Source organism: Xenopus laevis, chromosome 4L (genome assembly GCF_017654675.1).
Source record: "Xenopus laevis strain J_2021 chromosome 4L, Xenopus_laevis_v10.1, whole genome shotgun sequence".
In the NCBI taxonomy this organism is placed as follows: Eukaryota; Metazoa; Chordata; class Amphibia; order Anura; family Pipidae; genus Xenopus; species Xenopus laevis.
In genome coordinates, this window is record NC_054377.1 from 96,358,333 (window position 1) to 96,383,625 (window position 25,293).

Genomic DNA, 25,293 nt, shown 5'->3' on the forward strand with positions numbered 1-25,293 from the left:
TCCTTCGATCAAAAAAACTTAGGCAAGCCTATGGGGACCTTCCCCATAGGCTAACATTGACTTCGGTAGCTTTTAGCTGCCGAAGTAGGGGGTCGAAGTTTTTTTTAAAGAGGCAGTACTTCGACTATCGAATGGTCGAATAGTCGAACGATTTTTAGTTCGAATCGTTCGATTCGTAGTCGTAGTCGAAGGTCGAAGTAGCCCATTCGATGGTCGAAGTAGCCCAAAAAACACTTCGAAATTCGAAGTTTTTTTAATTCGAATCCTTCACTCGAGCTTCATGAATTGGCCCCTAAATAAATCCAATAGGATTGTTTTGCTTCCAATAAAGTTTAATTATAACTTTATTGGGAATAAGTACAAGGTACTGTTGTATTATTAGAAAATAAAAGGAAATGCCATATTTTGCAGCGCCTAATGAACATACTAATAGCATATATGCCCACCTTAATGCAGCATCTATATATCTGATATCAAGATTAGTTAGTAATCATCCAACTACTTCCTCAGTGCAGGTACTGATGTAATGTAGCATTTCATTTCTTTGTTCTACTAATGTTCTTTTGGGTAAATATTCTTACTTTTCCTATATAATAACAGAATGTAACTATATTAGTCAGTATATATGTTCCCTATCCAGTGCTTCCATCCCTGTTAGTGCAGAGTGCCCTTTCCAAAATGTTCTCCTTCGCTCTGTCCCTTGACTCACTAATCCCAAAAAACAAGTTAACACTAGACACCCACTTACTCACTACAGCAGGACTGCTGCATTAATTATCTCTGGCTTTACAGTCCCTTCTATGCTTTATGAATATGCCATCTTTTGCAATTATCCCTCCACATGAAAAGTAGTACAAGCATGGGATCTGTTATCCAGAAGGCTACAAATTATATCCAAATAAACCAATTTTTAAAAAATTATTTCCTTTTTCCCTCTAATAATAAAACAGTACCTTGTACTTGATCCAAACTAAGATATAATTAATCCTTATTGGAAGCAAAACCAGCCTATTGGATTTTTTTAAAGTTTACATGATCTAGTAGACTTAAGGTATGTAGATCCAAATTATGAAAAGATCAGTCACCTGGAAAACCCTCAGGTCCCGAGCATTCTGGATAACAGGTCCCATACCTGTACATATTTCTGTTCAGCAATTATGACAATGTAAAATGCAATATTTCCTTCAATTCCAAAATTGGCCACAACGTAAAATTCATATTTGTAAAGCTAAACCAACCAATGCTGGCCATACAAGGGCAGATTTAAACTACAAATGTGTCTCTTCAGACTGAGTTGGCAGCTTACCTGTCCATGTATGGGCGCTATCAGAAGGTCTGTACAATAGATATCTATCGGCTAGAAATCAGATTTAAAAATCCATCAGGACAAGAACAGAATCAGCTGATTGATGCTGTCCTCTCCCAATGGTCTTTGTCCAAATTCCCAGTTAATATTGGCCCAAGGGCCAAACAATTGGCTCAACCCTATATCGCCCACCTCGAGGTGGGCATATTGGTAAAACATCCACTTATTTGCCAGCCTCGTCAAGGGAGCAGCGATTTACATGTATGGTCGCCTTTACACACCTTTTTCTATAGGTGTAAATGCTACATGTAACAGCTCATATGTTCTAGTTTTACTAGATCCACTGGTTTCTATACACTGCATTTTAGGAAGATTTGTATTTCTGGCTTTGCCTTCCCTGTAAGATTTATTTATATGGCAGCTTTTACTTGAAGATGTTCCTCTTAAGAAAGTGGCACAGAAAATAGTATTTTTTACACAGCTATATAAGTATGCCTTTTAGCTACATTATGTGGGCATTCATGTGAACGCTCATGTGATTTCACTGTCAGACATTTAAAACAGCACTTGGAGGTGCAGAACATGTTTATTAGATCTGATATTTCTAATTAAACAGCCAACAAAGCATAAATCTTGTGTTTGCTGAAACAGAACAAAGAATGCTCCAGGAAACACTATATTTATTTTAAAATGCAGCTTACATGGACACTAGTTATCAACAATCAACACAGAAAAAGGAATACATTCAGATTTGCAATTGTAACCGCAAAATATGTTTAAAATCAGAAATAATGTATGCACAGGAGGAATTTTTTTTTTTTTACTCTCACTAGAGCAAGATCATCTTTTGTATCAACACTGTTTTATTTATGAGAGTGTATATTGGGAACAAAAGATAGTTAACCTGCAGGAGTTAACAAAAGCCTTGCATAACTAAACATGCCCCCTGGGTATATGTAAGTTGTGACCTCCATTTGAAAGCTGGAAAGAATCTGAATAAAAAGGCAAATAATTTAAAAAAACTATTAAAAAAAAATCAGACCAATTAAAAAGTTGCTTAGAATTATCCATTCTATAACATACTAAAAGTTAGCTTAAGGGTAAGGCCACACTGGGCGTTTTGGGGAGATTTGGTCGCCTGGCGCCTGCAGCGACCAATCTCCCCAAACGCCTTCCCTCACTCTGCGCCAGCTACAATGAAAAATCGCCAGTGCTAATCACACGCGGCGATGCGTTTGGGGAGATTGGTCGCCGCAAAGACTAGGCGATTAGTCGACAGGTGACCAAATCTCCCCAAAACGCCCAGTGTGGCCTTACCGTAAAAGTGAACCCAGCATGAACGACAAAACTTCTGAAGTTATATTTTTGATGGTTAAAATATAAATATACATATATAAAAATTATTCTATTTACAGTTTTAAATTCACTTAAGAGGAACAGTTCAGTGTAAATATAAAAACTGGGTAAATAGATAAATAAAAATTTTTCTTATATAATTGGTTAACCAAAAATGTAATGTATAAAGGCTGGAGTGACTGGATGTGTAACATAACAGAACACTACTTCCTGCTTTTCAGCTCTCTAACTCTGAGTTAGTCAGCAACTTAAAGGGGGGGCCACATGGGGACATAACTGTTCAGTGAGTTTGCAACTGATCACCAGCATTTAGCTCAGATTCAAAAGCAACAGTTATGACCCATGTGCCCCCCCTCAAGTCTCTGATTGGTTACTGCCTGCCTCAGAGATCACGTGACCAGAAATACAGCAGAAATATCTAACCTGGTTAGGTTAGTTTGGTTTGTTTGTGTGAACTGTGAATCATAGGATACCACTGAGCGGCCTTTAGTTTTTAGGATGACCCAATTGCACATACTACTAATAAAGTACATTATTATGAAAATGGTTAATTTACATGAAGCCAGGTTTTAGATATGAGCTGTTTTATGCAATATATTTTTATTTAGAGCCCTACATTGTTATAGTTTTCCTTTAAATTACACACTCCCAAATTAGGTTTTTTTCTGTAGGTGAACAGAGAAGATATTATGTGATGCAAAGTTTTTATCAACTTTTGAAACCATATAACATATTGGCGCCCTTAAACTGATTTATACTTACATGGGCATTGTCAATCTCTGGACCCTCATTCCATTTACCCACAACCTTCAATAAAAACACTTACACATTTCCTTTGTGGATTAAAAAGGCCACAGCCATTTTATTAACGTATAAATTAACTTTAAATCTCCTAACATTTCCTAACAACTATTCACTGGAATCTCCCCGTCCCCATTAGCCGCTTGCTCTTGTGGAGATGCACTTGCCAAGCACTTGTCCAAATCCTGAGTCTATTCCCTTTGTCTTTTCCCTTTCCTTTTAACAGTGACCAGTCACCATCACCCCTAGCCTTAGACCTACCCAACTTCCGCCATAATTAAACTCAAACCCTTTAATCTTTAGTTGCGACTGTAAAAGACCCCGTCCCTTCTTATCCTAATCTAGGGTGTGTGGGCAGGCTGATTTACAAAATGGCGTTGAACATTCTGGCACTCTACACTTCACTCCTTGTGCTCCTCCTACATTTCCCACAAACCCCTTCTTCCGTCATCCGGGTCCCTCTTCCTTGCCCTGTCATGTCTCTGTCCTTCCATTGCTTTTCAGCCCCCACAGGCCTGCTTACTCTTTCCTTTAATAAACAACTGGGAACAAGAAAAGCTGGCAGTTTGTACGATATCACTTAAATTGTAATAGCAGACTATGTAGCTTACTGTGCCTTAAAAACAGTTAGGTATTCTTTTCTGTATTGGTCCACAGCTGCATGGTAAATGATGGGAGCCATTTAATAAAGACACACGCCTAAGCGGCTTATTTCCATAGCAACTCAGGCAATGAATCATCATAGAAGAGTTAGCCTAAGGAAAGGCAAGTGTTAGTATTCAGTATTTATTTTTAGAATATTGTAAACGAAGTATAAAATAAACTGATGAAAGTATCCAGTTCTTGCGTTAGTAATAGGATATGTGGTTTATGAATCTGAAATTAATTGGAAAATCGTACAGTAAAGAGAGGATTATAATCTGGAAAACTGTGCATCTGAGACATATTAAAGAGTTATCATCATTCAGTAAACAGTGTCATAACAGGAGAACAAACAACTCAAAAGTGTGAGTTTGAAAAATATAGGTAAAAGAGAGTACACCATGAAAGTTAACCAAAATAAAATAAATAATAATAATATAGGCTCCCTGTTTGCCAGGGATGTTCCTAATACACCCAAAGTCACTCAAAAGATGCAAATAGTTCACAGGTTGCCTTTAAGAATACTATTAAGAGTTGAAATGATGGGGTGTATAGTAAATATCCTTGTGAGTGTTTTCCAACAAAAACTTTGTCTACTTCTGTTTGCGTGAATATATCTCTGAAATTAAGCCAGTATCCAGCAACATACACACACAACCACTTTAGGGAACTTTATTGTCAATTGTTTTCAAGTTTCCCAGAGTTTCTAAGGTAGCCAGCCAGCATTGAGTAGTTCTTCCTGCAAAATGACGCCAGGGTTGGACACTGCTACTACTGGCCACTGGAATATGTGGGTATAGCTGTGATGTTTTACAGCTGGGCAGTCTCTCTGATCTTCCATTAGTATAAAAAGACTAACAACTTGGAATTCTTAACAGCCACCTTTGTAAGCCAGAAAGCAAACAGCTCCTGTCATAAACGCAGAACAGGGTTTGAGTCTTTCTGCCAACCACAAAGGCAGAAGGGCCAATTACATGACATCCCAGGTGGGCCGTAATAGGTAATAATCCAGCCTTAAATTGAAATAGGGCCACCCACAGCTAATACTGTGGGGTGCCACTTATTCAGCATGCCCAGTTCAGTCTGTGCTCAGGTCTTACAGGGGATTTGGGAATAACTATGTGTATTGTGTTATAGTGGGTCCTGATTTGTTTGCCCTCATGGTAGTGGTCAATTACCAAAGAATGTGGTCTGGCTACAAAACACCAAAAACATATAGGGAAAGGAGCAAAAGTTATTATAATATCACAGTCTGTATGAGTCAGCACAAAAAGCTAGGAGAGACTGTGATTTCTGTTGTCTGGCTGAGCAAGCTGTTAGGAACCAAGGAATTAGTTATTTGAACTGAGTTGCGGAAAATTTAAACAGCGAATTGGAACTGCGTTATGAAAAGTGGCACTGTTAGGCGGATACACAGGGGTTATATCTGAATGATTTTAAAGCCTTAAAACGTTTGTAAGTACCCAACTTATAAGCAAGGCAATTGGTGGATGTAAAAAGTAATCTAGCACCTTATAGTGGATTTTTGGGAGAGTGTGGAACTGCAACTACCAACAACCCACTACACTTAGATTCTCTTTATGCTGCATTCTTATTTCTCCTAGCTTTTAGCGCTGACTCATACAGACTGTGATACTGTGATTGCCACCCGAGGAGAAACAGGAAAAACTGAGTTGGAACCAAAGGGGAATTCAAGGAACTGCAGTTATACTACTTTTTAAAGGTTATTATACACATACCGTGTGTTGAAGCAGTTAGGAGCAACTAAGAAATAACATAATAGTTGACATTTTTCCCTCCAGATTAAAATGTGTTTTATCACAATAACAGACTTACAGTTGTTGCAGTTTAATTAAGCTAATGCCTACATCTGGGTCAAAGAAAAGATTGAAATATCTATTAATTTGATATGTTTGGGTTTAGTATAATACAGTAGAATTTGTAATTTGTACAAGAGTCTGGGGTAAAATATTATATTGATTAAATGGGCTCAGCCTGAGAAAGCTAAATTTGCTTTGCTACAATTTTGTAGTTCTTAGTTTTGGGTAAGTATGTTATCCTTGAGTCTCAGTTTGTATTTGTGATGGTGTGATGTTGGGAGTTTGATTCCTAAATAAGTGATGAAAAAACTGTATCTGTAGCCTGTACTAACAGTGCTATGCTTCTTATTTGGTTAAGATAATTTAGCGTCTGAAGCTCAAAGTGTTGACATTTTAAATCCGCATAAGTTGGGTGTGGAAGATTCTAGGGGTACACCGAATCCACTATTTTGGGATTTGGACACGTACCAAATCCTTTATGAAAGATTTGGCAAAAAGTACAGCCTCTTCATTGTAAATGGTCCATTTTACAAAACAAGAAAACACCTTATTTTTAGAAATCTGAGCATTTTAAATGCATCGTCCTTGTGCTTATGTTTTGATTTCACCAATTGTTTTGGTATTTGAATACCTTATTTTGAGCTTATCTTATCCTGAAGTCTTCATAAAAGATTTGGCTGAATCCTGAACTGAATCAGAATCCTCATTTGCATATGAATTCGCATATGCATATGAATTCTTCCAAATTTGAATCCTGCTGAAAAAGGCTGAATCTTGGCAGAATCCCAAACCAAATCGTGAATTAGGTGCATCCCTAAAACTGCCAAAAACTTTGCTTGCATTTAAATATGTAAAGCCTGAGTGTGCAAGAGCTTACTCCTTAGTGATCACTTGCAGAGCACTTGGATTGCTGCTTTCTGCTGCTTGCTGCTGTATAAAAAATCTGGGGCTTGCTGCAGAAAGCAGTGTCAGCCAAGCCTTTTCCTTCCTTAAAGGTAAACTTCAAATTGGACCTGCCATAGTCACTAAAAAAGACAAAATTTCCCTTTTCCAATAATTCCATTGCTGTTTCATGTCATTCAAATTAGTGCAGGCAGCAGTTCCTTCATAATATTCTTAAAATATATGTGAAAACGCCCCTCTTACCAACTCAGCTATTAACAGATTTGTATATGGAAGGAAAAAGTAGTAATAATTAATACTTTGACTCAAATGGACAGTTTTCATTTCAATGAATGTTGCTACTGCCCATTTATAAAGCTTCAAAATGTTTCTCAAATGGATTACATTTCTGTAACAAAAGCAGTAAAATATAATTGAAGCCCTTTTTATACAGATTACACTCCGGTAGTGTAATAATAATGTAGTGTAATATTAATGGTTTCTTGCTTCTCTTGATTCTTTTTATGTGTGAGAAATGCTGAGTACCATTTTCATGTTTTTGGCTGTGTTCATTTCTCACATCAATTTTTTGCCCAAGACACTTCTCAAGTTATACAACACTCTCATAGGCTTTGATGAATGGATTTACTAACGAAGCTTGAGATTTCCAAATTAACTCCACTGATAAAATTCTTCTGTAAAAGAAATGCTGGTGTCTTCCATTGGTGAGTTGGCCACAGACATCCAAGGTCACATAGCACTAATAACTTGGTGGAGGGACAGGGATTTGAATCCCACAAATTTCCAGGTTGGTCAAGAACAAGATTTATGACGTAACCATTTAAATATACACTATGCTCTAAACTTGTGTTGTCCAACTTCTGTGGTACAGAGGGTCAGAATTTTTCTCGCCTACTTGGTGGAGGGCCGATAATGGAAACCAGTGTTGGCCACTCCCTGTTTTTAAACCACACCCACTATAAGCCACAACCATGTTAGCACAAGAACTTTAAAGACCATATGCACATTAATGGTGGTAGTACACAAAAAACCAAATGGTTGCTACTCATGCAGGGGGATCACTCATAACTCATGTGAAAATTTTAAGTCATATTAAAACATACCATTGAATCCATATGCCTCATCCTCCCCTGAGGATAACAGAGCACCCACCCGCACATGATTAAACACCTTAGGGACCACTAACAACAATCTCCAAATGCAAACAGAGCCCCCAGAACAAACCCTACCAGGCTCACGTCCACAGGTAGCATATGGAACACACAGGGAGCTTAGTGCAGGCAGAGTATGGCAAACACAGGAAGCATAGGGCAGCCAGAGTATGGCAAACACAGGAAGCATAGTGCAGGCAGAGTATGGCACACGCAGGAAGCATAGTGCAGGCAGAGTATGGCAAACACAGGGAGCATAGTGCAGGCAGAGTATGGCACACACAGGAAGCATAGGGCAGCCAGAGTATGACACACACAGGGAGCATAGGGCAGGCAGAGTATGGCAAACACAGGGAGCATAGGGCAGGCAGAGTATGGCAAACACAGGAAGCATAGTGCAGGCAGAGTATGGCAAACACAGGAATCATAGTGCAGGCAGAGTATGGCAAACACAGGGAGCATAGGGCAGGCAGAGTATGGCAAACACAGGAAGCATAGGGCAGCCAGAGTATGGCACACACAGGGAGCATAGGGCAGGCAGAGTATGGCAAACACAGGGAGCATAGGGCAGGCAGAGTATGGCAAACACAGGAAGCATAGTGCAGGCAGAGTATGGCAAACACAGGAAGCATAGTGCAGGCAGAGTATGGCAAACACAGGGAGCATAGGGCAGGCAGAGTATGGCAAACACAGGAAGCATAGGGCAGCCAGAGTATGGCACACACAGGGAGCATAGGGCAGGCAGAGTATGGCAAACACAGGAAGCATAGGGCAGCCAGAGTATGGCACACACAGGGAGCATAGGGCAGGCAGAATACAGCAGGAGATACCAGGATCACTCTAACATAAACAGTTAATACAGTGACACAATGCTGGTGTTTGAAGTGTGAACAGGTGAACAATGTGGGCACTGTCAGTTTGAGACTGAGGTATGTAGAGTACAGGGCTTTAGGGGTTGGAACAATAAAGGTGTTATAGATGTGAACTTTCAGGTGTAAAACAATACAGAGGTCAATTAATCTCAGTACTGACAACTTTTAAATCTTACACAATCAGTCACAGCAGGCAGACTTTCACGTGGGGAACCACATAAGGGGTTGTCACGGGCCGGATGCAGCCCATGGCCCGTCAGTTGGACAAAACTGCTCTAAACCATTGTTATGATATAAGCTTAGAACAATTTACCACTGTTTTGGGGATTTAGCTGATTTTTCAATATAGAAATGTAAGGGACTGTTCGGGGCAGATTTACATAGGGTCGAATATCAAGGGTTAATTAACCCTCGATATTCGACTGCTGAATGTAAATCCTTAGACTTCGAAAATCGAAGTGGAAGGATTTACCGCAAATAGTTGAACGATTTTTCTTCTACATAAAAGTTGATAGAAAGCCTATGGGGGCCTTCCCCATAGGCTAACATGGCACCTCGGTAGGTTTTAGGTGGCGAAATAGGGGGTCGACTTTTTTTTAAAGAGACAGTACTTCGACTATTGAATGGTCGAATATTCGAACGATTTTTAGTTTGAATCGTTCAATTCAAAGTCGAAGTCGTAGTCCAAAGGTGGAAGTAGCCAATTCGATGGTGGAAGTAGCCAAAAAACTGAAGGGCTCTAAGAGGACATAAGAAAGGGTGGTAAAGGCAAAGTCTTGTGACTTGTGAACTGTGAGTCAATCACACCTTTTTTGAACCTAAAGAAAACACTAACTAGAAAATGATAACCTCTTAATTTTCCCATCTTATAATTTAGTTTGGAAATTATATATTGGTCTATTCCTTTTCAACAAATCTCAAACCATGCTCATCCAAATAACAACAACCCTGCCTTTATATAAAACCTACTCAGCATTAGCATAGAATATGAACTGTTTTCACGGGAGCCAAAGAATCTGATTTTTATTCCTAAGCTATTATACATGGCTCTGATACTGTATATACTCTGCAATCAGAAAGCTAGCAAGCTGTACCAAAACATTTTTCTAAGCTTATCAAATATTTATAATTGTAAGCAGTCTTTGTTGTGATGAAACACCAGATTTCTTAGCATTGCAGTTAATTTCTCAGTTCTGCAGATTTCATAAATTCACCGCATAAAAGTATTTGTAGCCTTAATAAAATATAACTACACTGGTTAGAACAAACGTCACAGTTCATTGCAATCCTAAGGAAAAAAACAACAATGTTCTAGAGGCTCCTATTATATTTCAAATAAATGAGCTTGGAGACTATACAGACACAAAGAAGCAATTGAAATGATCACTGACTATAATAAATCTCCAAACCACACATGAAGTAAAATACATGAAATTATCAACAAGGAAAACAATGAATCCCCAACCAACTAAAACTTGACCTTCTACTTAAAGGACCAGTAACATCAAACAGTGGAACATTTCTACACAATTTGTTGCAAATAATAATAATAAAAATAATAATTTTATATGAGAAATGTTTTCAATCTATTGTCCTATAAAGGGCCATGAATGACATTTAACTTTTGTTCCTTTTGTAAAGGAATAATAGCAGTTTCCTTGTTCAGCCGCTGGAGGCCTTGTTCTTTTGGTGCTGCGGTCAAAGTCAAGAACTTCCCCCTGTCCATTTTCCCCAGCTGACACCGCCAATAATGCAACTGAGGGGTTATTGAAGCCTGTCTCTCGCAAGAACCTGTGCTGGATAATTAGTCCTTTCTGCTGTGGCCTAGCCATTTTACTTCCTCTACTGTAAGTTGGTTTCTGCCCTGCCATTGTCCTTTTGGTTTTGACTACTCAGTTTTGACCATGGATTCCTGATTGTTAGCTGCCTGTCCTGACTCTGTGGTTAAATAATTGGAAATTATGCGGATCACATCGGAGCTCACCCGGTGATGCTGTGCCTTCCCAGTCGCTGCCTATGCGAGACGCCAGCTACTCCATGCTGGTACTCAATGCAGATTCAACGATACTCCCGCGTACTAGTCGCTGATCTGGGACACCATGTGAGGACACAGGCGTTCATGTTGAATTGTCGGCTTTATTAAAACAAACACACAGGGGGGAATCTAGCAGTGGGTATGCTGGGCTGACTTACGCGTTTCTTGCCGGATCTCCCGGCACTTCCTCAGAGTCAGTAAAAATCACATGACTCAAGATTTAAATAGCATATGTGACTATCATCAGTGCTTAAAATACAAGTGCATTTAAATAGCGTGTGTGATTCACATTATTGTTTAAAATATCCGTGCGTCTTATACTTGTTATACAATGTATAAAAACAAAAATTCCATACTGCATTTCATTCGTTTTAATTATTCGTTTTAATTATGAATGATCATTTGATTAAAAGTAAAAAATATTACAAATGTGTATAAATCATTTTTAAAACCTGTATTAAACAGACATTTTCTTCATATCCATACATTAATAATAAAGTGAACTATATAATATTTAAAATCATTAATTTCACATAGACATAAATATAAAATAGACATCTCTCTTTTCTACGAGGATTAATGGTGTTACTTTGTTGTATAATGTTGCATTTATGTATAATGTTATATGTATGTATCTTTTTAATCTGTTTGCATTCTCACTTTTTTAGCTTTTGTAACTTATGTAACCATTGCTTTTTATCTAAAGTCAATTCTGGAGCAGAAAAGTTTCTTATGGGGATTTCTTAAATCTTTTGTATATTTTTAATTCATTAAATATCTTTTTATATACAAAAGATTTAAGAAATCCCCATAAGAAACTTTTCTGCTCCAGAATTGACTTTAGATAAAAAGCAATGGTTACATAAGTTACAAATGCTAAAAAAGTGAGAATGCAAACAGATTAAAAAGATACATAAATATATACAATAAAATGCAACATTATACAACAAAATAACACCATTAATCCACATAGGAAAGAGAGAGGTCTACTTTATATTTATGTCTATGTGAAATTATTGATTTTAAATATTATATAGTTAACTTTATTAGTATAATGTATGGATATGAAGAAAATGTCTGTTTAATACGGGTTTTTTAAAATGATTTATACACATTTGTAATATTATATACTTTTAATCAAATGATCATTCATAATTAACACAAATGAAATGCAGTATGGAATTTTTGTTTTTACACATTGTATAACAAGTATAAGATGCATGGATATTCTAAACACTAATGTGAATCACACAAGCATCCAAGTGGGAGCTCAGCAAAAAAGTTGAAAAGTCTTTGCCTTAAAGGAAAACTATACCCCCCAAATGAATACTTAAGCAACAGATACTTTATATCATATTAAGTGGCATATTAAATAATCTTACTAAATGGGTATATATATTTAAGTAAATATTGCCTTTTACATCTCTTGCCTTGAACCACCATTTTGTGATGATCTGTGTGCTGCCTCAGAGATCACCTGACCAGAAATACTACAGCTCTAACTGTAATAGAAAGAAGTGTGGAAGCAAAAGACAGAACTTGGGACCTAACATGTATTGTTTGTTTGGTTTGTTTGTGTGCACCGTGAATCCTAGGATCCCATGTGGCAGCCCTACTGCCCTACGGATCTACTGCGCATGCGCCAAAAGTCACGAAGCTTTCCGATTTCGTGACATTTGGCGCATGCACAGTAGATCGGTACAAGTAAATGCTCCTACTGCGCATGCGCCAGAAGATTAATCCAGGAAGAAGACCGCTTGGGAGAAGATGGCGCCTGTGAGCTCCATGGACAGGACCTACGCAGAGAGGTGAGTAACAAGTTTGGGGCATTTGCCCGGGGGGACAGGTAGGCCAGGGTGGAGGAGGGAGGACGCAACACAGGGGAGGGGGGAGGGATTTTTGCGCCCAGGGGGTTTCCTTCTATTTTAAGGCGTCATGAGTGTCACTAATTTTTATCCCTAGAGAGAGCCAGAGCGGCCAGCCTATAGAGTTGTTGCAGAACAGCACAAGTTAATGAAATCAAATTAATAAATACTATGGTAAATGCTTTGCAATTTTCTAATCCAAAAACTCCTCTTTTTTTTAAACTTCTCCTGGTGTGGTATGCCCATGACCTGGCATCTTATGTGGCTAGGCTGTGTGGGAACAGATAATTCAACATTCTCTGTCTTGAAGTATAAAATATAAGCAATTTTCTCACAAACATCAATCAATTCACAAGGATACATGAGAACATTAATCACATTACTGCAGTGTGGTTGTCCCAAATGAAAGAGTAGTGCCCAGTGTGAGGTTGAGCAAAAGTATCTCTTTTACATTTCCACATAGTGCGCAGCTTAAGCAGAAATTCATAGCGCATGTAACAGAGCCACCTGTGGCTGGTGGGCCCCCGTCACTGTGTAAGGTGTATGCGCGGCCATAGCTGCAAGAAGTAAGCATCTTCACTATAAATGTGATGAACTCAACTACTTTTATTGTTATAACAGCTTACGGTTCTGACCGCCGGGCTCTGGTTGAAAAAAAGATCTTAATCACACAATGCTTGTTACTCACACACCACAGTGTACTCCCTTCCGAAGACCCAGGGCCCTTGTCCTGTAGGATACACTGGCAGGAGTTTCATTGGCTGTACAGGGGCCCAGTGGCGGAACTACCGGGGGAGCAGGGGGTGCGATTGGGCCAGGGCACACACCCCCTTAGGGCCCCCACGGCAGCTGGTGCACCTCTAAATATGGCCGATTCCGGGCAGAAAATATCATACGGAGGGGGCCTCCTTTTGCCAAGAAGCTCTTACTCCCAATTCTCTGTTGTGACCTCACATACAATGCCCAAGCTTCTTACGTAGGCTCTCTGCTAACCTACACCTGAACGCTCAACTCTTGAATTCTGGTGCCTCAGGGCTCTAGCCCAAACTATTATAACTCATCGGGATAACAGGCTGTCCATGCTCGCTAGCCCTATCTAAAGCTGGCCATTGATGTAAAGATCTTTAAAAGATCTTTTCTTTATCGTGAGACCACGATTATCTCGTAATGATGGTTTAATTGTACGATGTGTCCATCAACTAAAAAGACAATTTCAGGCGATATTGCCTGCAAAACTGAAGGGTAGCTGCTTGCTTGGCCCTGCAAACATAGATAGATTGCACTGGGGGCAATAAACATTTTTTAACCTGGCTGATCAATTTTCTGACAGATGTCAGACATAAAATCGTAAAATGTACGATCGTTCGAATCCCACAAACTTCATGATAATTTGTCGGATTGGTCGGATTTCGTTAAAATAGGTTGTTCGGCAAGGAAAATCTTTGCGTCTATGGGGACCTTAACTTTTACACCTAAAGTAAATTTGCTTGACACTACTGTCCACGAGCTAGTCCTAGCTGTACCAAACTCTCCAAGGTTCTGGCCACTTCAGTCTGATGCTGCTTCTAGATGTTAAAAGCCAAAAGAGGAAGTGCCCCAACAAGGCACTCAGGTGGACCTAGCACCACCTGCTGGCTGCACTACAGCCTAGCATAAAGGAACAGTAATATCAAAAAATTAAAGTGTTTTAAAGTAATACAAATATAATGCAGTGTTGTCCTGGTATGTTTGCTTCAGAAACACTACTATTGTTTGTAAAAATAAGCTGCTGTGTAGCAATGGGGGCAGCCATTCAAAGGAGAAAAGGCTCAAGTTACACATCAGATAGCAGATAAGCTCTGTAGAACATAATGTTATCTGTTATCCATTATTTATTTTGTGCCATATAGACTTTTTTAAATTACCGTCATTGCTACACAGCAGCTTGTTTATATGAACTATAGTAGTGTTTCTGAAGCAAACAGATCAGTATTACCACTGCAGAGCATTTTCATAACTTTAAACTACTTTCATTTTTTGGTGTTACTGTTCCTTTAACTATTTACATTAAAAAAATAAATTCTTTATTTTTACCCCTTTACATGCAGGCCATTTATTCTCAGATTCACATACTGCATGAATTCAGCACTGATATCTGCATGCGCTAGTCTATACTTTATAAACATCCAATTGCTTTATATTAGCTACAGGTACATAAAAGTGTGCATCGGACCAGTATATGGCAAATAATATTTGAACTGACAGAATGGTAATACCACTGTGCTTATGCTAAAGTGCATGAGATTTATAATAAATTAATGGGGTGCAATGCTACGTATTAAATATAAACTAACAACCACATTTCTGTAGTGAATTCAAGGACATGGATGAGAGGGGTGCAAATGACCAAGACAATGTCAGCTTCATCAGTGGTGGAGGAAAGAATGATTTATGTTGCTACTGACATAGAATCCCATCGTTCATTTTTACACAGCTAACAAATGCTTTCAGTTTATTTTATTGCTAAGAAAAGCTGATAATGTCTCCACAGTTTTCAATCCCACAAGATACAAATGCATACTTGTCAACAGATGCACGTACAGGAGGTTTATCTATTAAGTCCCCACACCATCACATGTCAAGTGTAGCTCTATTTAACAGGCTAGGAAGATTCCATGCATTAGCACTGCTGAAATAAGGCATAATGACAGGGATGGCAGATTTTAATTATTATTCCCATGAAAGCAACAAATTCACTGCATCTCTTGTCTCGCGCATTTTGCATTCTCGTACATCAAGCTTTTTCACGTCTCCATTACAGAAATTAATCAATTGTCTGACATATGTAAAAGAGGCATTTGTTGCTTTTTAATTAAAGCACTCCAGAGTCTCATGTTGGTTTTGAAATAAAATACATTTGCAAGTGCTGTTCCAGTAATTCTTATCTTATACAACGCTCTATGACAACAGAGAGGACATTTGCCCTTGCCCCCTAGCCCCATACTACTCCTCTTAAAAGTGAACGATGAGCAAAACCTTAAGGCAAATTTTACAACTTGTTGAATTGCAGGGGGTTAAATGCCAGGCAATAGATTGTGAATGCAGAGAAGATAAGGATAGGGACTAATCATACAACACATGTTCTCAAATTAAAACCCAAGGTGATTTCATACACTGGAGCTTTACAACAGGAGGCCCACAGTGAAGATGGGTCATTTACAACTGCAACAGTTGTCTCGAAAAATGGTCCCAGTCATTTTGCCAATTGATTTTGCATTTTCATGGGGTAAACACTGCATTCTAGGTATAAAAACATGGCAAATTGCAGACTGAAATTGTACTGTGCACTTCGCACTTGTGGTGATAAATTATTCTTAATGCACTGCATATATTTTACACAAAACCACAGGGAATCCAGGTATATTGAAAAAAAATTAAGGGGTGGTTGGTTCACCATTAAGCTAACTTTTAGTTAAGTTTAGTAATCAAACATAAAGGAAGCCAACTGGCCGGTAAAAATGATGGTTGATCCCAATGTTATTAATAGGGAAAAACATAAATATATAAGAAGGCAGATATTTTTTTCCGGAAAAGTTGGTAACCCTACTGCCATGACTAAAGAGGAGTAGCAAGGGGAGAACCTTGCTTCAGGCTGCAGTGATCGGCTAGTTACCAGGGTATGCAAAAAGCCTCCTCTGGTAACTTTAAGAGTCAAATTTCTGTAGTGTTCTCTATAAAGATGCAGCCCCCCCCCCCCTCTTTACCAGCTCTGATGCTAAAGTTTTAAGCGTGAAGTGAGAGAGGGGCGCCTAAGGCGGCAGCAGCATCGGGATTGCCCCTGGTTACTTAATGATATAATTTTCCTAGATCACCAACTGACATTGTGTTATGCTAAAAAAAACAACTTTTTTGGCGTTTTGCAAATTTTTGGGAAAGTGAAACAGGAAAATTATTATACAGTATCAATCCAGTAGCTGTATTATTCAGCTGATGTGTAATTATTTATTATTAGGCTATGATACAAACTACAAGTTGTGAGAATAGAAGGTATTTTCTTTGATACTGTAAGGAGCGCTAGCTGGCGCGTCCTTCCTTGCCGGCATCCAATCCTCTCCCAGGGGAAACCACATGGACGTCGGACTGGGCACATCATCATGGTGCCGGTGTCAAGACCTGCAGTGTCAAGCGCAACATCAGTGAGTAACGTGTGACGTCACCACTCATGTTTTGGAGCCAAAACTCACCTATAAAAGGACGCAGTCATTGCCTGATTATAGGTTCAACTCTATTGTGTTCCTGGGTGTGTTATTCTACTATTTGTGATTCCTGATCTTGACTTCGGCTTGTATCCAAAGAACCATTGCTGCCTGAACTGACCCTTTGCTTGAACTTTACTACTCTTCTTTTTAACCCCTTGTTACCACGAACTGTGTTTTGGAGCCTACAGCTTCCTCCTTGGTCCGCAACTCCAACCGGAGCCTTGGGGCCCTGACAGATACCCACCAAGCATATTTGTTTATGCATCACATGACCATGATACACCACATCAACCAATTCTTTCAATAGAAAAGGAAGGATAATGATCAATGTATTTGAAATTAAATGGGCTGACCATCTGAGCTAATTGTCTACATAAAGTTTGCTCTGTATCCATCAGCCACTGAATGTCTGATCTCAGAAATCTTTTGGTGAAGGCACACATTTTTAGTACTGTAGTTGCCATACTTTACCAGGGATAGCCAACTTCTGGCATTACAGCTGTTACAGAGCTATAACTCTAACCTCCTTGCAGATGTGGAAGAGGCACAATGCACATGTATGTGAATAATGGGAATTATGGTAGCATATTAAACAATACTTTGCATTAACTCTTCACATCGAGACAGTAATTAGGTAGCAAGCCTTCCTTGTTTCTAAGTATAACGCTGGGAACATCAGTGATGCTCTAGGAGCACAGCATGACTGAAGCCTCCGACAGTAAAATGCTGTCACTTAAATCACGCACACAATCTGGCAACTTGCATCCTTTTCCTTTGCCAAGAAAATAAAACTCAGCACTGACTGACTGAATAGGAGGGAATAACCACAAACTTGGTATCAGGTTCAGAAAGCTGCATTTACTCACTGCTTGTATCCTGCAATAAATGGCATTTAGATCTTTAAATACAAATGCTCTACTGCAGGGGTCCACAAACTTTTTTTACCCGTGAGCCACATTCAAATGTAAAAAGAATTGGGGAGCAACACAAGCATGAAAAAGTCCCTCGGGTGCCAAATAAGGGCTGTGATTGGCTATTTGGTAGCCCCTATGTGGACTAGCAGCCTACAGGAGGTTCTGCTTGGCACTATACTTAGTTTTTATGCAACTAAAACCTACTTCAAAAATACACCTGCTTTGAGGACACTGGGAGCAACATCCCAGGGGTTGGAGAGCAACATGTTGCTCTCGAGCTACTGGTTGGGGATCACTGCTCTACTGTATAAAGGCTAAGCTTTACGAACAGGTGCCCTATAGATACATTTATTAATTACATGTTATGGCTTTTTAAGACATGAAATTGCTTTCTAAACCCTTTACATGAAAAATAAATGCCATAGATAAACACTAGCATGCAGTTCAGATAATGCCTATTGCTGCTCTCTAGCTCTTATGCATTATGTTTAGACATAAAATCACTTATTACAATAGTGATACAGGAATATAGGCTTGCATAACAACCCAATTTTACATTGGGGTGTTGTGTTAATCCAGCAATGTAGAGCTGGGGGGCATAATTGTCTGCATAGTTGCTGAGTGTAAAGGTGGTCATACTTTCTCAGATTTGGTAAGGATTACATCCTGTTTCAGTTATGTTATTGATCTGGGTTTGGTTTCAGCACCATCCTGTGATCCTGTTGGATCATAGATGATCTGTCTATTTGGAAATACTATTCATTGATACACCATTTCAGCTGGTGCATGGTGGATCAGAAGATAAAGTTGTTTACTCTGCATTTCTACTCTTTGAAACAACTGGTCTGAATAGAAGAATAGAAAGTTGCCATCTACAGTATGTGCATGGCCAGTCAAAGGTACCCATCCAGTTGGCCCAGAGGCCAGTTATTCAAATAGGGGGAAAGTCAGCCACTGTCTGGTCACCTTAATGTGCATGTTATGGATGAGGTAAACTAGCCCAATCTTCAATATCTCATTCACCTTTCGGGTTCTTCCGAAAAGACAAAATATGGTAAAATAGGAGTGGCCATTCATTTCCATTAATGCAGAGTTGAGCATAATAAGTTAATACCTACTTGTAAAAAGGTATATTTCCCCTTTAATAGCAAGTTAAAAGATGGCTTTATCTGGAAGTAACAGACAATTAATGAATAAAATGTTAAACTTTTGCTCCTGTGGTGGATACATTTTAACAGTTTGCCATTTGAATTAAGGGCTACATATTAAGTTGTTTCCTTTCCCTGGTTGTTTCCAATTGGCATGCTGTACAAACCATCACAATATTGCCTACAGCAACTTAATAGCTTCAGTGCCTCAGGACAAAGAGCTCCTGCCAGTATCCATTTAAACTGCATGCAGTAAATTGTTTTTGGAAGAGTTGGTTTATTTAATGCATTTAAAAGCCAGCATGCTTTTTTCAGTGCATAATACGTGTATAATATGGTCCCACAAAATTGTGATTCTTAAATGAATTTGACAGATTGTTTAAAATGCAAGAGGGTGCCCCAATATAAAACCATTCAACTTCACCCACATATTACAAGAGTCTCTGAGCTGTAAGTGGGTGGATCAGGGGCATAGCCAGGCATAATGGGTTGTGGTCAGAGTTGACCTAATAACTAAAATGTTCCAAAATTCAACTGAATCATAAACTACACATGTAGGCTCCAAAATTAAATTGATGTATAAAACCCTCCCTGCCACCTTTAATAACCCACCAGCCTGTAAGGTTGCAAAGAGATTTGCATGCGCTAAGAGCCTTCTTAAAACAGAAAATATTCTCATGCCTTGTGCTATACACATAGGACTGCCTTAAATGAGAACTAACTAAAGTAGAATAGAAATGTTGTAAATTATGTTTTGGGCTTCTACCAACTTAAGGCAAACACAGCCCTTTAGCATTAAAGATCTGTGTCTTCAAAGATGCCCCTTTAGCTCCCCATCGTTTTTTCTGCTGATTCACTGCACATGCTCTGTGCTGCTGTCACTTACTGAGCTTAGGGGCTATATATATATATATATATATATATATATATATATATATATATATATATATATATATATATATATAAATATATATATATATAAATAATCATTGTTATATGGCAGCTGAGAAAGCAGCACTATTAGCAACAGAATTCAATACTCGGGCCTGTAACTTCAGCTTATATGAGAGACACACATCATTTTCTGCTTGATGATTTGTGATGACCCCTAAGCCTAGTTTCTCAATAGCTGCCCAGAGCATAATGCATGCTGCAAACTCCTAACACACCTAATAAAATCCTAGATGGGAAACTGTGACAACTTTGAAGTCCTGGATCTGTACTACTACAGAGGTGCTGAACCTTTAGCCTGGATCAATAAGTTCAATATAAATAAAATATGACATTTCTAACTTTATCGTGTTAAGGGTTTAGTTCTTCTTTAATGCTTTGTGCTCCAGAAAGGTCAAAGGGCACACCGGGAAAATTTCTGGTAATCTGACAGTCCAGACTGACACTGCCTATATCCTATACCTATAGCAGTGTTTCTGAAGCAAACACACAATTCCTACCAGTGTATAACAACAGGACATTTTTCTTAATTACCTGAATACTCTTTTTTGGTGTTACTGTTCCTTAATTGTTAGAAATGACAACAACTTCATTATTTGCTCTGGCACAGATATTTTAAATCCATACAATACAACAAACAGCAATTGAGGTTTAATAAATACTGGTGGTTTGTGATATGAAAACAATAAATATAAGAAGATGCCTCTGCATAGAATAGGAGAATAGAAGCATCTTACATCTTTACATGCTAAAACAGCAGGCAGTGGTACAAAGGATAGGGAAACAGTAATAGGACAATGATAATTCATTACTTTCTGACACGTCTAGTAATCCATTGTATTCAGCAGGTAACATCTACTGGTCAGCTGTTTCAAAACAAAGATTAAAATGTTTGCTAAGGGTTACTAGACCTGCACCATACAATATTTGCAGTGACCTTTGTTCTCTTATGATTCAGTGCAAAATACTGACAAATGAATCAATTGAATTAACTTGATATATATATATATATATATATATATATATATATATATATATATATATATATATATATATATATATATATACATTTCATTGGAATGGTAGACAATCTAATGACTGAATATTTCAATTCTAAAACAGAGAGGATGACACTTTTACTCCACCTTTTCCAAATTTGTATAGTAACAGTATATAACAACCGCTCATTAAAATTAAGAGGGTATAAAAAGAATAACTAGAGTTCATTTATCACACTGGGCAGATACACATAGCAACAAATCAGACATCTTCTTACAGCCAGATGTAGGTAGAATAATAAAAACAAACATTTGACTGTTGCCATGCGTTACTGCTTTGATGCAGATTTGCCCAGTGTTGATAAATGAGCCTGATATCAAAGAGTTCCCATCGGTTCTTTTATCAATACTGGGCAAATTAGCTTTCGTTGTTCTAGCAGTAGCTGTCTAAAAAAGTTAATCACTGGTTTCTATGAATTACTGCCCAAATGCAAATGTGCCTATTGTTGGTAAATGAGTAGGGGATACATTGATTCAATATTGGTTCAATATTAGCAGGATTCAGATGAATCCTTGTGCCGGGCAAAAGCAAATCGGAATCCTTACAATCACGTTACTTTTACTCACACAAACAGAAAGTAAATATTTTTGATTTGCATATGCAAATTAGGATTCAGATTTGGTTCAATATTCAGCTGATTCCATGAATCCCAAAATAGGGGTTCAGTACATCCCTATAAATGAGCCCCACATGATTTGGCAGAGAAGCAAAGTGTTAATTTATTATACTTACTCCCATTCCTTTCGTCGAGCCTGGGGTGTACTCTGTATCTTATGAGCCTCATGGGCCTTGATGATATCCTTTTGCTCTATCAGGCCTCCTCTCCTTCGCTTTATTACATGGGGGCTTAATGGAAAATCAGAATCCAGTCCGGTGGTCACCTCAAACATGCTGCTGCCTTCAAATGGGAAGTTAGACTCCGCTTCCCTTGCTCGCAGGTCATACAAGGCATCGTAACTTGCAGTGCGTGAAACTAGGGTTTCAGAAAGTGTCTCAGGTTCTAGAAGATTGCAAGAGTGAGTAGCCTGTGTCAGGCCCAGACGGTGCTTGTGCCAGGTCTCTGCTTCTGGAAGGGCCAAGACATATCTGTCGGTATCCAATGCTGGTATGGCTAGTGTGCTTGACTGGTCAGGCTCAGTGAGTGTATGAGCACTGGTTGAACAGGAGTTTAATCCCAGCATCTTTAATACCATCCCGTATGCATCTCTCTGCAGGGAACACAATAAAACTGATGTAAGCAGTGAGAGTAACTAGCAGCATAAAAGGCAGAATGTTAATAATTATCATAACAAAAGTTGAATGTCATGTAATGAGATTTTATGTTAATTCAAACTCTAAAACAAGGATTATTTCACCAAGATTCTGATTGATTTATTAACATATAAATTGCTAGAAATAATATAGGACAATGTTCTGAACCTCCGGTGACATTTTCTGCTACATTTTATCTGAATGCACCTGTTTGTATGAATACTCAAACATTCATATAGGGTTGTGGGATTAATGTCAGTTCCAATTACCCTTTATAGAAAAAAAAAACAACAACAAAACTGGTGAAATGATGGAGTAGAGGCTACATTATAGTATCTAGTATAAACAATGCCATGCTTTCTATATTGTGGCAAGTTTGGGCAAGGCATTTTTTAGAACATCAATGCCACTATGCAAATTCCTTAAAGAATTGTTTTGCAATGGAAATAGAAGAACCTGACAGCAGGTTGAATTAGACCATCATCTGGCCCTAGTTACATGAATCCAATCCCACCAACAGTATTCCAACATCTACAGGCAAACCTTTTCAGAAGAGTGGAGGTTGTTATAGCAGCCAATAACTCCAATGTTACATTAAAGGGAAAATGCCCCCCCCCCCTTTTTTTTTTTAAATAAACTCATTTAGTTGGAATTATGGGTGGAAGTCCATTATATGCACCTTTTTTACAAATGTTCAACCGAATGAGCTCATGTCAACAAAAGATAGATTTCTCCTTTAATCTTCTTGAACCAGATTGTGGACAGGTAGGCATCCTGACACTTATGGATGAATAGTGCCCATATCCCTAATTTATTCTACTCTTTTTCCTCCTACCCCTGGCCTGCTGTGATCCATGCTGTACCAATGACAATGCAAGCACTTCACCACTTCTTGCTGTGCAAATAATCCTTTACTTTAGCCAGTTTTACCTCTCCAAGTACAGAATAACGTTTCGGGCGATTTGCACCTCCCTTCGTCAGGTGCAAAAGGACCTCCCTTCAGATGACGAAGGGAGGTGCAAACGCCCAGAAACGCTGTTCTGTACTTGGAGCGGTAAAACTGGCTAAAATAAAGGATTATTTGCACAGCAAGAAGTGGTGAAGTGCTTTCCTGTGAAATTTTATCCATACTGTATCACTATATTTCTTTGATCTTCCAGGCAGCCCCTGCACTGTTTGCAGATAGGTGTATGTGCAGTACAGAAAACTCAGCAAATGTTCTGCACTGCACATGATTTCACCCAGGGTGCCAGGGACTGCAAAGGAAGATGGAACAAGACAATAGAACGTGGCATTAAGTATCCCTACCAGGGGCATAGTGTAGTGTTTTTCACAGTTTCAGTAATTTCTTAAATACTATTTTTGGTTGCTTAATACCTAGGGGCAGATTTACTAAAGAGCGAAGTGACTAACGTTAGCAGTGTGACATAATTTCATTACTTCGCCGATTTACTAACGGGCGCAGGCGTAACATCGCTAGCGAAGGAGATAGACTCTAGCGGTAATTCGATCCCTTACGCCTGGCAAAGTTGCGCTCTGGTGAAGGGACATAACTACGCAAATTCACTAAGATGCGCATTTTACTGAACGTTAACTCTTGCGCCAGTCTTGCCTTTGCCACCTCAGACCAGGCGAAGAGCAATAGAGTAGACAGTACTTTCTCAAAAAATAGTTGAAAATTTTTCAAAGTCCCACAAACGCTGGGGACTTTCAGGGTGATAAGCTGCAAAAGATCGTAAAATTTTTTCTGGGGTACCAGGCTTCCCTCCTAAATTTCCTAACATATGGCACATAAACTATACACTGGGATCATGTGTAGGGCAATATAACATCTCTATTTTCTTTTATTAAGGTTTCCTGGGCTTGTGTAGTGTAATGTATTTGCTGCAACATATACGTCAATTCAACTTTAACTTCCCGCCGTATGCAAATTAGCCAACACTAGCGCAACTTCTCTTCAATTGCCGCAGTAACGATAGCGCTACTTCACCAGCGTTTGGCTAACTGGATGTAACTTCAGATTTTAGTGGATTAGCGTTGTCTTGGCGAATTCACACCTGGCGAAGTGTTGCGATGTGAGCGAAGCCGTCACTGGCGAATTTTCGGAGGTCAGTGAATTTTCCCCCTAGTCATTTGCTGTGACCTCCTAATTGCCTTTTCACCTATACAGTATGTATGCAACTATACTGTACACAGTAGATGTGGCTAGAACCAATTATAGCATTAGAGTAGTAGAGTATTATTTTGAAATGTCACCTGACAACTAACAAAATATGTGAAGAGAGTTTCATTTCACAATGTTCTTGGATGGTACGTTCTGTTAATTCAATGTGCTTTCATATAATATAGTAATCCCTTGTGGGCTGTTGTCATTTATCTTTAACTGCTTTGCCAAAAGGAGTTCATCCTAAAACAAAATAAGGGTCAGACTGAGGGCCCTGGAGCCCAAAGGGGGTGCTGACTCGGGCCCCCTCCGACCCCTGCCCATACCACAAAGTCCACTCTGGGCCCCTGCCACGCATGTGCATGCCTCCACCTACCCCTGCTCGCTTGCTCGTACCTATCAACTTTTTCCTCCAGTTTCATGGCAGCGGTGTTTCATGGCAGCGGTGAAAGCGATCTGGGCCGATGGGGCCCACAAGAACGGAACCCAACAGGTTTTTTCCTGGTATCCTGCCGGCCCAGTCCGTTTTAGGTACCAAGGTAAAACACCCTAAATATGAACACCAGGAGTCCACTGAACAGTTTGATGAAGATACCCCATATGAACCATTAGTTGTGTAATTCCAGATACTGCACAATCAACACATTTACAGCATTTTATACTGGGTAAAGGTACAAAAATGTACACTCACCCCCACAAACCCATATATTTTTTCTAAAACACAACACAACTCTTAATAAATAACCACCTTAGACTGTATAATGCATGAAGTTGTGTATATATAATCATATAAATATATCAGTAAGAGGCAGTTGTC

General features: G+C 38.9%; 1 protein-coding gene across 5 annotated transcripts in view; it reads right to left on the bottom strand.

Annotated features, from left to right (window-relative positions):
- cacna1e.L (calcium channel, voltage-dependent, R type, alpha 1E subunit L homeolog) overlaps positions 1-25,293 on the bottom strand; it is a 393,059-nt gene that overhangs the window by 292,119 nt on the left and 75,647 nt on the right. For all 5 annotated transcript variants that reach the window (XM_041590515.1, XM_041590513.1, XM_041590512.1 and 2 more), the window contains exon 2: positions 21,794-22,269. In XM_041590515.1, coding sequence (XP_041446449.1) covers positions 21,794-22,254 — 461 coding nt within the window. In that variant the 5' untranslated portion in view covers positions 22,255-22,269. The remainder of the gene's footprint in view (positions 1-21,793; positions 22,270-25,293) is intronic.